Genomic DNA, 16,381 nt, shown 5'->3' on the forward strand with positions numbered 1-16,381 from the left:
ATCATCTCATATTCTCCACTATTGCAATGCTGGAAATTGCTACTAGTAATAGCTATGATCTTAGTAATGTTTGTGTTACATAAAACCCCATCAAAAATGAGAGCGACTAAAAAAAGTGTTGGAGCTCCACACTAAATGCTGTATTCCGGTATATACTGGACAAGGCATTTGAATGTTAATAACTGTTTAAATTTCCCCTTTTCATCCGTCATAATGCTTTTCAGGGGGTTATTTCATCTTCTCACACTAATTTATTTAGGATTTTGAATGAAAATTAAGAATCGCTGAAAAAAGTGTAATTTTCTACTTTGTGATTAAGTGTCTAGAGTTACTGCCCCAACACTGTAGTGAGTTAAACCCAACCAAAATGAAATGGATTTCAATATTTAACTGAGTAATTTATTTTTATTAGTACAAAATTTATGTTTTATGGAAGATTTCAATTGTCTTCTGTAATATGATTCTTATTGGTTTTGAAATTTTGAAACAGTAAAAAAAAAAACAACAAAAAACTGCTAAAGATATGTTACCACAATTTGTGTTGTTAAACAAAAGGTTGATAAATATATTTTATATGATGTATTTATGATGTCAAATTTACTTAATATATATGTTATTATACCCTTTTGTTTTAGTGTTAAAATTTGCTCTGTAGTGTTATTTGTTACAGATGCATCTATTTATTATTGTATATATTTATTTTTAGAATATATCATTATAGTTGATTTGTGATATATATAGAAAAGCACAAAGCTCATAGAAGTGGTCAAACTTGTTAGCTGTGAGACTTTGTGAGTCATCACTGAACTATTACTGTAAACAACAAAACCTGTGAACTAAGGCCTTTCAAGGAAGAGACTGAATATGGTCTTTTAAGACAAGTGGTCTTTATTTAGAGGTTATGTTGTTCTTTTCAATTAAATGAAGGATTGTCGAAGAGTGGGCTTTGTTTACAGGGTGGTCTTAATTCAGAGGTGGTTCTTTAACTTAGGTTTAATAGTATATTACCCTGTAAGTTTTCTTGCTTGTAGTATATGTAGTTTTAATTTGTGTAAAATTTTGTGATAAAAGTTTGCAGTATAAAGTTTTAAACCTCTTACAAGGTTGGTAAAAGATTTTCAAAAATAGTGGTTGTTTTCCATTTAAAGCAGCACGTCTCCAGATTCATGCTAATTTTTCAAGAAAATTTTGAAAATGTATTTAAACGTTTAATACATGTATTGTTAAGTGAACAAGGTGTTCTTTATTTAGGCAATACATACTTTAAAATTGTCCCAATTGTTGAAAAATTTTGTCCAGATTGAAAGATTTATTTCTAATGGGGATGACCGTGAACTCTGAATCACCTTGACCTTTTAAGTTCAAATTTATCAAAATTCAATAAACATTTGTGTATTGAGGGCATTTGTTTGTTTTATGAGCACATCATTTAAAAAAAAATGTAGATTGATATAGTAGCATTTGTTTGTATATCATATATAGAAAATACATTGTGCAATATTATGATTTCTTTTTCTGATGACAAATTTTATTCTTTATTATGGCATGTGAATGTGTGAGTTTGTCTTACTAATGATGTACAGCTAATTTTTTTTATCAAAATGGTATGTTTAATACACTGTCAGAATCGACTGTTTGTTAGATTATGAATTAGACATCATATACATTAAATAAATTGTTAAAATCAGCTATTATAAGAATTAAGTTTTAGCTTACAGCAGATATCCATGGAAATATCCATGGATATCTGCTGAAATCATTTATTGAAATAAAAAGTTCAAAAATTGCTGTAGTACATAGTAAAAGAAGACTTATGATTTTGTATCTTATGAAATAAAGAGGACAGTACTTTTAAATGACCAGAATTCTGAAATATTTTGTTCTCCTGTTTTTAGTTATGGTAAGCAACAATTTAGTCTGCAAAAGAATGAATCAGAAATTTACATACATCAGTCAAATTAACATTTTTGAAGAATTTATATGTATTTTTTAAAGAATTTATATATACATATAGTTAAAATGCATTTCAACTTTGTTATATTTGTTTAGTGCATTGGTGTTTGTGGTAATTTATGTTGTTAAGTTTAAAATATAATTCTGGAAATTAGAAGGCCACTTATATTAGAAAGGGAAGTCTGCAAAAAACTGGATTAATTCCCTTTGGAAGATTTGAAAGATTAGAACTGAATAATGATCTCTCTTTACAGAATCAAGTTTGACTCTTAAGAGTTACTTCCCTTTATTTGAAAAAAAAGCATGTACAATGTATTTTAGTGTCACTGATTAAGGTATAGCATATTGAAATTGTTGAACATATGGTAATTGTTGAACAAATTTTTCGTTACTTTTTATACAGCAAATAAAATTTTTGGCCTATATATATATATCAAAGATATTAAGGTGAATAAGGCCCGGACCACTTGAAATTTGCTTTATTTCTTGTTGAATACTTATTAATTTCTTTATCTTATATCACCCTTTTTCATTACAAAACCCCTTGAAGAAACAATGAATAGTCCCATTTTTCAAGCTGGGAGAGTCCATAACAAAAAGTTTAAGGTAGTGTTAGGGTTTTAGAGTGTCAAGTTTGTTTTTCAAATGCAAATATCTTTCTTTAAATTATTTTAAGTTACAAAACCCAGAAATGTTTTACCTTAAACTTTGAAATATTAACTTATTACTCTGATATATTTCAATTTATTATATAATTTATAAATAGCTTTGAAATGCCTTTCCTTTCCCTGATTGGCTTAGAAGTAACTTTTTGTTAACAATGACAGGTCACTCAATGTTTTTTCTTCTAAAAATAGATTTCTAGAGTGTATTCCTAAAAATAGATGTTTTGTAAATTGATGATATGATGTGACATCACACCAAGTTTGTTGTTATTATTCTGGAAAAAAAGAAAGTTTGGTGACTTGCAGATATAAGTCAAATTAATGTGTTTAAGTGGGCGTCTTTATGTTTTTAGAACATTACGAATTTAGCGTTCCCATAAATTGGGCCTAAAAAAGTAAACAAGCTGAAGAAATATTACATGTTTTCGATCTTTTTGCCATTTGATAACAGTCAAAAAAGGGATTGCCCTCCTGAAATTTCACAATATCAGTTTCTGGGGACCTTGTTATTAGATCAGTCATAGCTTTGTATGAAAAAATACTGGGTTTTTTCTTGGTATTCCTGTTGACATGTTTTATATATATAATTCAAGACTTTTATTTGTTTATTATAACTTGTAATTACTTGATTTTATTCTAAGTTCAAAACCATGTCAAAAATATGAGTGGTATGTATAAAATAAACTTCAAATCGTGATAATAATTGTTTGTTGAATTTGTTCCTAGATTGTGTTTAAGATACCAGGTTATTTTTGAAGATTTATGGAGATAAATGTCTAGAAATGTGTTTTCCATTTTCTTTGTTCAACAAATATTGATATATATTGCCAGTCTGACAATTCATGATGCTTTTACCAGTAGTGTGTGTATCTTTAACAGGTTTTTACCAGGGTTGGGTGTAATTTTACAAGGGGCTGTTGGGAAGGGGTGTAAGTTTTACACTGGTTTTAATTGGGGGACAGGGGGCGGAGGGGGCTGTGGATGTAGGTCACAAAATTTTGACAAGGGGTAATGCATTTCAAGAGAGAGTTTGGCATTTTAGTAGTTTTCCAGGGTGTCATCAGTAAATTTTTACAATTTCCCCCCAACCCCCCAAAGACAGACAAAAGAAAAAAGAACTTAATAGCCAAATCTAAGAGAGGGGTTAGGGGTCATGACCCACTACTCCTGCTGCATGTTTTGTATATAAAACCTCTAGCTGAGAAAATCATATATCCTTTTATCATATACAGTGTATAGTGTATGTACATTGTAATCTCACCTTATTGCAGTAAAACGTTAACTCCTATTAAACTTAAAAGTAGTTAACCCATTACTGTACTAAAGTGGTGAATTATTAAATACTTAAAACTCCCCTTCCCTAGTCCCCTAAATTAAAAGGAAGAGAAAAACAACAAAATTTAAAGGTTATGTTTAATTTATCATTATTTATTTTCACTAACATAATGAAATAACAAGAACACATATCACAGAATTCAATATAAAACAATTTATGAGGACAAAAAGTGAAGATTCAGATGACTATGACCAGCTATCACATGTGAAATCAATTCACAAAATGGACGGTAAAACACAAAATTATCCTGCTTTTACACTGATGATAACAAATTCACAACTTTGTAAAAGCTAAGTTTTCAGTAGTATTAGCAGTTTAACACATTCTATAAATATAATTGTTGTTTTACAGTATATATACACAACAGTGTGCCTGTGGATGTATTTAATGCAAAGTCCACAGGTCACAACCTATGATCTGTGCCCGGCTCCTTGGTCAACTTCTATATCAATAGCAGAATCCTGAGTAACTGGCCTTGCAGTATCACAGTCACTTTGCTGCACTTGTTGATATCCCATCTGTCCAGTGGCTGAGGGTTGATAGTTATTTGCCGTGAATGGCGGGTTAGTTGAAGCGCCTCCGGTCTCAGTATGAGCGAGTGTTAATTTTTCACAGAGTCGTTCCTTCAACCAAGAGATCAATTGCCGAATTTTGTTCCTAAAGCAGTACAGTAGCAGGCATGCCACTATAACGAAGCCTACAGCTATACCTAGGTAGATTAAGTTTGGTTCCTGATCGATGTCCTGAATGTCTTGAAGATATTCCTGGACGCTTTTGGTAGGCTGGATTGTAACTCTTTGTTTTGGAGTGTATACTTAAAATATATTAATGGTATAATGTTTTAATTTAATTCAATGTTTAACTAGCTCTAAACCCTGACAAAACAACAAAAAACAACAACAAAAAAACAACAACAAAAATTTTTAAAAAGAAAGGAAAAGTTTAAGCATGTACTTGTATTGTGCCATGGCAAAGGAGTTTATATAATGTTGCAATGTTCAAAAAAAGTCGGGAAAAGTCCAAGTATGGTTTGGTTCTCACAACCAGTAAAGTTGTAAATTATCTGTACAAAAAAGAAAAAACACAAAACTGAGGTCATCAAAAGTTAGATCACTGATCAGGGAAAGTAACCGCTGCGAGGGGTTTGAGTAACATCTCCAAGCAGTCACCTCCCCTTCATTATTATTTTGTATGTATTTATCAGGGGGAATAACCGCTGTGACGGGTAATCGAAACAGAAAGTATATGAAGTTGTGCTTTTCATATTCTGGAGAAATATATTTATTACATATTTCATTTAAGTTATTTTCAAGACAGTTTGTTCAATAAGGAAAAGGTAACATACATTTACACTCTTGACCACAGGTATACTCGTAAAACGATGGAATGTCGCATCTATCGGAACACGATTCGTTCTTCCCTGTTGCTGAGTTGTAGAAATAATCGAGTCCTTCAATATAAGTTTGTGTTTTTCCTGTAAGAAAACGCTAAAGTTATATAATTAAAATAGCACCAGTCATATACATAGGTGTTCGGCGCGTTGATTGGTCACGACCACCGACCCCCTCCCCACCCACTCTACAACCCTCCTACCTCTCAAAACCATCATGTAAACTGCAGTATTTTTCATTTGAAACACGTTTTAATATTTGGTATATGCACAGGCACAAATATCGGAATTGGGAAGAAAAATATGACCTGATTGATAATTAAACCTGTGTTCATCTTAAAAAAGTCAAAAACAAAAACAAAAATATTGTAAAGTATGACCCCCTTTAAAAACATACTATATAAGTAAACTATTTTACAAATATATTTTGGTTTTTATTTGTTTGGGTCGTCAGACCAAACAAATAATGGTAGCGAAATTTCAGAGTCTAATGTTGTTAATTGCAAACGCCGAAAGTAGTCCACTTCTTTGAAGCGGTTACTTCCCTTTATATGTACACTAACACCGAAAAATTCAGGGGAGATCACTGCGTAAAGATGGTCAAAGACAGGCGAATTAATTTTCAAGCAAAATAATTCCAGAATGGTCGAAGAATTCTAATATTGTTTTATTGTATTTTCTGATCGAAATTAAGTAAATACAAAGCGGACATTCAACCTCTGACACAGAAGTTCACAACAAACCTAACAACAAGTAGTTCTCAAAACAGCTAAAAACTAGCGATTTAAAAGAATGAAATATTTTTATTTTGTTACAAGTATCCAACAAATAACAACGCATTCAAAGTTTAAAAATAGCGTTGGCTAATAGAATTGTCAATAAATGTACAATCACAAATTACGCGGATGAATATGATTTTATCAATGAAAATACTATTTTTAGCGCTTTCGATTACCGAATACTACACAAACCGAGTAGTGGAATATATATTTCTACATGTCGGACTGTTTGGGCGAGAAGATTTTCGCTAAATTATTTACTTCAGTTTTAAACAACAGGTTTATCCTGAACAAAATACCTCGAAATTAATAAGGATAACAAACCCGAAATGCAATGGAAGTTCTAAATCTAGAATAAGTTGATGTTATGCAGATCCTATATGTATAACTTCTCCGTGGTGCAGGGGTAACGCACTCGCTTCAGGAGTGAGAGGTCTGGAGTTCAAATCCAAGTCGAGGAAACTTTTTTTTTTTAATTCTTTTTTAAGTGTCTTTGTTAAGGAAGTAGCCATGATATGCAAGGATAAAGTGTGACTGTCGTAAAAAATGAACATAAATGATTTTTTGATGCATCTCTAGTTATGCAGAATTCCGTATGTATCAAACTCTGGTGCCTTGCAAAATGAATTATAATACATAAAAATAAACTTATACAGGAAAATGCATACAGATATACGTACAGAACGATTAAGATTGCAAAGATCAGAAAACACCACAGAACTTGCATCCCTTTGATTCTTTTTAAATATACATGCTTAAAGTAAGCTCCAGGATTATTTACATCTGTGTTGAACAACAGTTAAAGTCGTTACAAGCCCTAATTTAGAATAATATGGTTTTCTTCAGGCCGTTCACATATAAATTCACCGTGGCTGAAGGGTTTTCTGGCTCGCCTATGAAGCGAGAGGTCAGGAGTTCAAATCCAGTAAAGGCAAACCATTTTTTTTTTCAAATTATTTAAGTCAAATAAACATTGGATTGCATATCAGTGTTGCAATAAGTCTTATAGCCAATTTACTACAATTAAAACGCTGGAAAGCATTGGTGGCACTATACATATAATCTCACAACCTGCACCTTTCGTACATTCTGAGACCCAAACAAATTCAGCGCCTTCTGTGCTTTGATTGACTTTTTGAACACAGGTTTTATTATCAATCAGGTCATATTTTTTCTTCCCAGGTCCGATACTCGTGCCTGTGGGTATATGCTTTAATTTAATTCAATTACCTTCATTTCCCACAAAAAAAAAAAAATTAAAAAAAAAAAAAAAAAAAAAAAAAAAATGAATAAATAAAAAAAAAAGATAAATATATATACTAAATTTATATGTATTTTTTTTGGGGGAAAATGAAGGTAATTGAAACAAAAGCATATATTAGTCTAAATATTAAAACATGTTTCAAATGAAAAATACTGCAGTTAACATGGTTTTGAGGGGTAAGAGGGTTGCAGAGTTGGTGAGGGGGGCCGGGGGTAGTGACCAACCAACTCGCCGAACACCTGTGGTCATATATACATTTGTAATCCAGCCCGATCTCAAAGAATAAATAGGACTTCGAGCAAAGCCCTTAATTGAAATTATCGACCTGCGGTTGAAATCTTAAATAGCTCTACATTTTCCTGAAGACGGGATAAAAATGCTTAAAATTTTTCCATTAAATCCTCTTAAATATGAATATCATATCAGTAAAAAAAATCAACGGTTCACCTCTAGAAGGTGTAGCTCTATAATATATCTTAACTCTGTGTAGTTGATTAATAATATCTGTCATATTTTGCGGATCTGTCCCGAGGTGACCCGCCCATTGGGCGGTAACGAGGCTTGCCATGGGCGGGTGACCGAAAGTGTTTTCTGGGACAAAATTACCCAGTATTTTTTTTTTGTCACAGGTGTTTTCTGTAGTAGAACCCTACCTTGATTATATATATATATATTTATTTATAAGATCTAATTGCTGTCCAAAATATAAAGGAATCTGGCGTAAAAAAAGGTAAAAAAAGGAGAAAAAAGGAAAAACTTCGTAAAAAAATATCTGCTCACCGTCTTTGTCAATCCTTCTTCCTAATATTGCTACGAAATAAAGGTGACACAAAATAGCAAAATACATTTTAAACAATAAGGGAACCATTATATAGGCCTACGTGCAGACTTACGACATTCTTTGAAGTTTGTAACTATAAAACTGGTAAACTTCATTTACACACATATATATAGTGGCATGACCAGTAGCCTATACAACATAAATCGAGGGTTAATCGCAATTTAACTGTTTCAAGTCATCGTATACGGCAGAGACTTCGATAACATGTTAAAATATAGTTTTGTGATATAATATTTACTGCAGTTTTGCGGTCAACCCTGGTGTATATTTAGCTTGTTTACAATTTTCATTGCGGAAATTCCAGTTCTATTTATAGCTGAAATTAAACATGCGCAGTTGCTAACTATAGAACTGGTTATTCCCAAATGTTACCTAAAATAGATATTTTGCTTTTGAAACTAAGTGAACACCTAACTATTTCATTTCTTAGACTATCTGTGAAACAGAAGGTCCGTTACAGAAATAAAATGGCTCAACCAACTGGAGACACGATTCCACAGTCAACCCCGTTGTATATTTCAAAGTCGGGGAAAAATGCGATGGTAAGATATTAATTTACTACATTTATTTTTCCATTTCAAACATTTTGATAGACAGTATATCTAGTATTAATACATAAATTTCATTTTCTTTCTTTTACTTTATTATAGAGCTGTATATCTTTTTTGTATATAAATATAAAGTTGAAACGGAGACTTTTATGTTATGACTTTCCAGCTGTTAGATAATTGGAGGACTGTCATGTACTAGTCTCAAGACAGACCGATTTGATAATCTGAAATTTCATAGATGTCTGTCTTTACGACAGGGCGACCATCGTCTATATCAAAAAAGCCCTAAAGCGCACAATTTGTTGGGCTAGTCATGTACATAATTTCAGTCAGGAGTCATGAGCTATGAGTGGGGTCCCTGGAGTCTGGACCCACCTGAACACACCTGAGCTAGTAAGACTTAGAGTATTATGTAAATCTGATGCATGTACATGTATTTACATCAAATATCTATAAAAGGAAAAACATTTTTACAGTATTTTAGCTATTTGTAGATTTAATTCCATCATGTATTGTATGTACTGTCTGTTATGTTTACTATATAATCTTGGACACATTTTTTTGTCCCACCTATACAGTACAGTACAGTACTGTAATTGATAATAGTTTTTGAACAATTTTTAAGAGCCCCCTTTAAACACAAACACTTCTGACGTGGGTCGAGGGTTTGCTTTTGTACATTGAGCTTCTAACTTTAAAATGAATTAAAATAAATTGTTTCCCTAAGAACATTAAAAGAGAAGCACAATATGACAACAAATTGTGAATAACCATTTATAATAACCAAATAAAAAATCTTTATTAAAAAAAACAAACAAACAAAAAATTTAGCTTTATCTGATATTGAAGATCAGGGTGTGGATTAGGTTTTTAAGGGTAAGCGGTTTGACCTCTTTGAAAGGAAAAATGGTTAAGCCTCAGAATCAAATAAAATAATTTTTTATTCTTTAGAAAGGGCAAACATGAATTTCATAACTTTTAAATAATAGTTTTAAAGCATGTTAATAGATGCTTGTTACTTACAGCAAGTTTAAATGCTGATGGTGAAATAATTTATCTCGAAAGAAGTAAAATGTAAACAATTATGTATTTTGACTTCCATACAAAATACTAAATCACTATAATTGTACTAATGGCCAAAAAGCAACAGAAGAAATGAAAGCTTTTGAGAAATGGAAATAAAAGCATATCTGGAGCATAATGAGATTTTAAGCCATCTGAGTTGAAATTTCATGACTGGTTATAATCTAAAGGCCAAATATCAGATCTCAGACTGGCGGGAAACCAAACTACTCCACTTTAATTTAAGTCTTACTATTGAAATAACCAATTCAGTTTATACTAACAATAATAATACTGCATGTATGTAAGGTTGCTTTTCATTGGAAAAATCACGGGGCTTTAGCCGCTTATATAGCTTTATATACATGGCTCAGCAGCTGTCAATTTATGAAGAAATCTCACTTTTTTTCTCTGGAAACTTAAGTTTGCTGTATCATAATTTGGTGACAGGTTACTGTACATGTATATGTCCATGTTTTTTTTTTCAATATAACCCTCACTGGCTTGGATTATATTTCCAAACAACTGTATATATATTACTAAAGGCCATATATGTAACCTGTCAAAAATCTTTATATCTAATATAATACTGAATCATACTTAGTTGTATATGTTTGTAAATGCCAGGTGCAGAACAACATGGGTGGGTATGTCTTTAAGCTGAATGACTCAAAGAGGCTATTAAGATTCATCATAATGGGATCAGAAGGTGGAAGTTTCTATGTGAAGGAAAAGGAATTACAGAGGGAGAATGTCACCTGTATTGATAGGTAATTATGATGTTATATCATACAAAGTTTCATTTTTTTTGTAATAGGTAATTGGTCATTGGTTAAGGTTCATATGAAGTTTCATTTTTAGCTCGACTATTCGATAAGAATAAGTAGAGCTATTGTAGTCACCCGAGCGTCGGCGTCGGCGTTGGTGTCCGCGTCGGCGTAACCACTTATGTTAAAGTTTTTGTAATAGTTCAAATATTTTCAAAGTCCATTGACATATGGCTTTGAAACTTTGCACACTTGTTCACCATCATGACCCCAACCTGTAAACAGGAGGAGGTAACTGTATCAAGCATTTTGACAGAATTATGCCCCTTTTTCGACTTAGAATTTACGTTAAAGTTTTTGTAATAGTTCAAATATTTTCAAAGTCCATTGACATATGGCTTTGAAACTTTGCACACTTGTTCACCATCATGACCCCAACCTGTAAATAGGAGGAGGTAACTGTATCAAGCATTTTGACAGAATTATGCCCCTTTTTCGACTTAGAATTTACGTTAAAGTTTTTGTAATAGTTCAAATATTTTCAAAGTCCATTGACATATGGCTTTGAAACTTTGCACACTTGTTCACCATCATGACCCCAACCTGTAAACAGGAGGAGGTAACTGTATCAAGCATTTTGACAGAATTATGCCCCTTTTTTGACTTAGAATTTACGTTAAAGTTTTTGTAATAGTTCAAATATTTTCAAAGTCCATTGACATATAGCTTTGAAACTTTGCACACTTGTTCACCATCATGACCCCAATCTGTAAACAGGAGGAGGTAACTGTATCAAGCATTTTGACAGAATTATGCCCCTTTTTCGACTTAGAATTTACGTTAAAGTTTTTGTAATAGTTCAAATATTTTCAAAGTCCATTGACATATGGCTTTGAAACTTTGCACACTTGTTCACCATCATTACCCCAACCTGTAAACAGCAGGAGGTAATTGTATCAAGCATTTTTTTTACTATCAAGCACTAAGAATAGTCGAGCGTTGCTGTCCTACCGACAGCTCTTGTTTAATGGGTTATTGGTCATTGGTTAAGGTTCATATGAAGTTTAAATTTCTTTTTGTAATGGGTTATTGGTCAATGGTTAAGGTTCATATGAAGTTTCAAATTTTTTTTTGTACTAGATTATTGGTCATTGGTTAAGGTTCATATGAAGTTTCAATTTTTTTTTTGTACTAGATTATTGGTCATTGTTAAGGTTCATATGAAGTTTCAATTTTTTGTAATGGGTTATTGGTCCATTGGTTAAGGTTCAATACGAAGTTTCAATTTTTTTTTTTTGTAATAGATTATTGGTCATTGGTTAAGGTTCATATGAAGTTTCAAATTTCTTTTTGTAATGGGTTATTGGTCATTGGTTAAGGTTCATACAAAGTTTCAATTTTTTTTTGTGCAGATTAATTGGTGCGGGGCAGGGAGTGCAGGTCGTCCAGCAAATCAAAGAAATCAGTGTCAACAGACGCAATGTGAAGCAGAACGCTTTATTGCTTGCATACGCAATTTGTGCCAGATGTAACGACAAGGACACAAAGAAAGCTGCGTACGCCCTTCTGTCTGAGATATGCAGAATTCCAACTCATCTCTTTATGTTTATTAAGTACTGCGAACAAGAGAGCAAAGGGGAGGCAGAAGAATCTGGTAGGCCATTCTTTAGTTACAAAAACATTGGAGCCTCTGTGATAGAGTTTTTACAGTTGTTTTACTTGCAATCACTTTGTTGATTCAAATCCAATAAGGGACTTTTCATGTAAAATAACAATGCTGCAGGCATATGAAAAGTATGTGGAACTTGGGTGCCTAAGATTTTAGGTTGACCAACTTTTAAATGTAATATGCCATTATCACTTTACGCCTGGTTTCTTTTGTTAGAAAACTGCTGATAATATGCCATCTATTTATCAAAAGAATATCGAGAATAAATTTAAGTGTAATAACTTGAGTAAAAACCTGAATATATTTCATTGACTGTTTAAATTTTCTTGAAATATTAAAAAAACCAACAAAATTTTGTATGACATTGAATTATAGGCACTGGATGGGGCCGAGCGCACAAGCGGGCTGTCAGCAAATGGTACACAAGCTTTGAAAAAGACCCTGAAAAACTTGCAAGACTTGTCACAAAGTTCAAGAACCGTGAAAGCTGGTCTCATAAAGATGTGGTGCGTTTGGCTCACACAAGTACAAGTGACAAAGCTGTGGGATTTATTCTCAGGTATATCTCAAGATTTCAGACAAACATATTAAATTTCAAGGAAATGTTAATATTGAATAAAAATTCATTGAAAATGCCACCCAATCTGGCCAAAAAATTGCCAGGTATCTTTGCTACATCATTTTTAGTGACACAGTCTTAGAATATACATCGGTATGTAACCAATTCAGATAGGAACATTTTAAATTGCTAAAGCATGTCAAAAAATTAGCAGATGTGTTCATATTATCGGAACAAAGCTGTAATACAAGTAATAAGAGAAATGGAATTAACTGAAAACACTTGAATCATTAAAAAAAACCTAGAGTATTTTTGTACAAATTTGTGAACCTACGTATTTACATCAACATGTCAAGATATAGGCCCTTATTGCAGTGATTTTACATTTTGCTCATCTAGGTACATCACAAAAGGTCTGGATAAGGCGAAAGAAATGTATCTGAATGATCAACTGGAGATGGACCGAGGAACATCCGAGAAATTGCACAAATTAGTACGCCTGATAGAAGTGTTTGACAGGGCTACAAATGTCACCGATGAGAAGGAACTTTGTTACCTTATCAAGGAGCATAAACTTACATGGGAGCAGTGTAACTCCGAGCTTCTCAAGAGTAAAGAAGTATGGATCGCACTGTTACCGCACATGCCGATCGAGGCCACCATTCGTAACCTCGGGAGGATGACTAAGAATGGACTGTTTGCAGAAAACAGCGAGGACGAACAGATGGTAAGTATATATTGTTTGCCTAAATATTTAAGAGACTTGCATTTAATGTTGAATTATGGCATTTTATAATGATAAGATTTCATAAACTGACTCTTTTATTGTTGGTGTAAGTATTTTAGAGATTTACATTTAATGTTGAATTGTATCGCTTGTTATGAAAATAAGATGTTCATATAATTATGTGCTCTTAAATTATTATTTTGCTCTCAAAACATCAATAATGATTAAAGAAACATTTACTGAAGATGCATTTATTACAGAACTTTAATTAGATTGGGCAGTGAAGTAATTATGGCAATAAAGTACCTGTATTATTTCGTTGTTCAGGGAGTACTCGGATTTTAATTAAAAAAAAATAAAGTAAAAAATGTTCTTATCCAGATTAAAAGTCAGACAAGTCCTTTAAGAAATGAAGGTGGGAAAGTACTTTTTTTAACAAAAACCCTTTAAGTAATCACATTTGTCTGTATTTTAGGTTTTAGATAAGATCAGATCGATCAACACATTGTCCGAAACTCCGATGGAAACGGACGATCTAAGTGAAGAAGTGATGGAAGTCGACAATGTACCCGAGGAAGGTCAGACGGCTGGCAAAGAAAAGAGGAGGAATGTTCTCCACCCCTTTAAAATCCTTCTGGCCTTGGTCACATACAAAACAGGTGAGAATAATTGAGCCATGTCATGACAAAACCAACATAATGCGTTTGCGACCAGCAACAGTATTTAAAAGTAAAACTTTGTAAAGAGAACAGAGAAAGTAATATACACATTGCAAAAGCACTAAGAAGTCACATAAATTACCAAAAAGTGGTAAAAATATGCAAAAGTACCCCTTATAGTCACACAGTAGAAATATGGTGAATAATACTGCAAAGTCAGTCATTCATCATACAAAACATGTAATGTATTACTTGAATCTTGATACTTTTTATTAAAATCTTAGTAAATTTTTTTTTAAGTTTGATTTTCTTGTTTTTCTTCATCTGTAGGCATGCAGCTTTAAAAGAAGTGAATAATAAATTTGAAATGCACTTTATTGTATTTTAGAATAAAAATTATGATGAAAGTTCACTTAAACCTGAACAATTAATTTCCTTTTAGCGATCGGTCCAGCTCTAAAGTATTTCTTCCCTTTGTTCTGTTTCTGTTTCTAAATATCTTCCTTTTAAATATTCAAGGTCATGGTGACAAAGGAGGGCTCTCATGGACACCAAACCAAAAAATTATTGAAGCCCTTGACCAGGCATTTTACCAGGCTTTTGATGCTGTCGAGCCTACCAGGAAGAAGTACTATCTGGCCGTGGACGTCAGTGGGTCCATGTCACAACCAGTGCTTGGAAGCACGTAAGTTTAGCTTTAACATATACCATCTACATCACATGTTGATTACATATACATATAACTTATGTGTTTTATTGATACCTGGGTGAATAAAGATATTTGAATTGAATTGAATTGATAAGACACGAATATAATTACTCTGTAACTGAAGATATATTAGTAATTTACTCTGTAATTAATTACATATAGATACAATTACTTAGAAATTGAAGATATTGAGTCAATCACTTTGTAATTTATTACACATAGATACAATTACTTTGTAATGGAATATATCTAAATCAATTACTATGTAATTAAATTACACACAGATACAAATACTCTGTAATGGAAGATATATGAGTCAATTACTATGTAATTATTTACTGAATAGATACTACACAGATACAATTACTTTGTAATGGAAGATATTTGAGTCAATTACTATATAATTAATTACACACAGATACATTTACCCTGTAATTGAAGGTAAATGAGTCAATTACTCTGTAATTAATTACACAAAGATACAATTAATATGTAATCTGTAACCATAGCTCTGTTGAGTCGCGTTGAAATAGTGCACAGAGAGTAATCTGCAGTCTTTGTCCCAACAGAATTAATGCCAAAAATGTATCCAATATACTGTCCATACTTACTTACAAGAAGGCCCTGCCTATATGACACAGGTTGTCAAAGAGAATTTTTATGTAGGCACGTGTATAAGACACAGTTTTATTTTATACCTGATACTGGAAATGACTTGTGATATCGGTCGTATATGACTTTAACCTTTTTCATTGTGTGAAAAACCAAATTAATGAAAAGGAAGGACTTGAGTGTAACTAATTAAATAAAATGTTATTGATGGCTATTTATAGAAACATACATTGTGCGACAGCAGCTGCAGCCATGATGATGGTAACGTTAAGAACAGAGGAACAGTGCATCATCAAAGGTATTTTTTTTAATATTTTTATATCAGAAAATTTTTTCTTGTGTAATTTTAAGCATTGCCAGGTCCAATTAAAATAATCATGCCAATATAGAATTTTCTTCTAAGACTGATGCAATTAATCTGTCGTAGTATAAAATAGATTATCTTACTACTGTTACACATGATACTGAATTAAATCATTTCTGTTGCATGGTTAATTCTATAATAGATTTTAACCCTTCATTCTTTTTTACCCATTATTTTATTGATACTTTTTTTACTATCATATTTTTGTTAAATTTTCACCATCATTTTTATGCATCTGGTTTTCAAGATAATGAAACAATATATTTCTGTAGCAATTTCTGCACATATTTTTTTTGATGCAATTCTGATCCAAAGTGTTTCTGTTCTAAAATTTTGTTTATAATAGATTCTATTTCTTTACCCATCATGCTTTTGATATGATACTAAAGTGAGGTATTTCTGTTGCAGGGTTTAGTCACAAGCTAGTAGAAATACCGGTTGATCGGACTGACCGTCTTGCAGAGTGCAGAAAAA

General features: G+C 32.3%; 2 protein-coding genes across 2 annotated transcripts; one reads left to right on the forward strand and one right to left on the reverse strand.

Annotated features, from left to right (window-relative positions):
- Positions 1–4,364: 4,364 nt before the first annotated feature.
- LOC132714291 (uncharacterized) lies at positions 4,365–8,398 on the reverse strand. Its single transcript, XM_060697121.1, has 3 exons — positions 8,168–8,398; positions 5,300–5,428; positions 4,365–4,768 (listed from the first exon to the last, which is right to left on the reverse strand). The coding sequence occupies exons 1-3, from the start codon at positions 8,253–8,255 to the stop codon at positions 4,365–4,367; spliced, it is 621 nt and encodes a 206-aa protein (XP_060553104.1). The 5' UTR covers positions 8,256–8,398.
- A 212-nt stretch (positions 8,399–8,610) lies between these two features.
- On the forward strand, positions 8,611–16,366 carry LOC132714290 (RNA-binding protein RO60-like; the record flags this gene model as incomplete). The annotated part of the gene is given in 9 exon segments (XM_060697120.1): positions 8,611–8,770; positions 10,469–10,611; positions 12,021–12,262; positions 12,653–12,836; positions 13,236–13,563; positions 14,039–14,222; positions 14,742–14,907; positions 15,765–15,841; positions 16,316–16,366. Coding segments are annotated over 9 exon segments (1,450 nt in total), but the record flags the coding sequence as incomplete, so codon positions are not given.
- Positions 16,367–16,381: the final 15 nt, after the last annotated feature.

This window comes from Ruditapes philippinarum, unplaced genomic scaffold (assembly GCF_026571515.1).
Source record: "Ruditapes philippinarum isolate M1 unplaced genomic scaffold, ASM2657151v2 ctg18495_1_1_1_1, whole genome shotgun sequence".
In the NCBI taxonomy this organism is placed as follows: domain Eukaryota; kingdom Metazoa; phylum Mollusca; class Bivalvia; order Venerida; family Veneridae; genus Ruditapes; species Ruditapes philippinarum.

What these genes read in the sequence shown, in the direction of transcription:
- LOC132714291 (XM_060697121.1), bottom strand. Translation starts at nt 8,255, where the DNA reads ATGGTTCCCTTATTGTTTAAAATGTATTTTGCTATTTTGTGTCACCTT. An exon ending in AAGAAGGATTGACAAAGACG is followed by an intron (nt 5,429 to 8,167) that starts GTGAGCAGATAT and finishes GTTTTCTTACAG; the next exon opens with GAAAAACACAAACTTATATT. An exon ending in CTGTGGTCAAGAGTGTAAAT is followed by an intron (nt 4,769 to 5,299) that starts GTATGTTACCTT and finishes ATATATTTTAAG; the next exon opens with TATACACTCCAAAACAAAGA.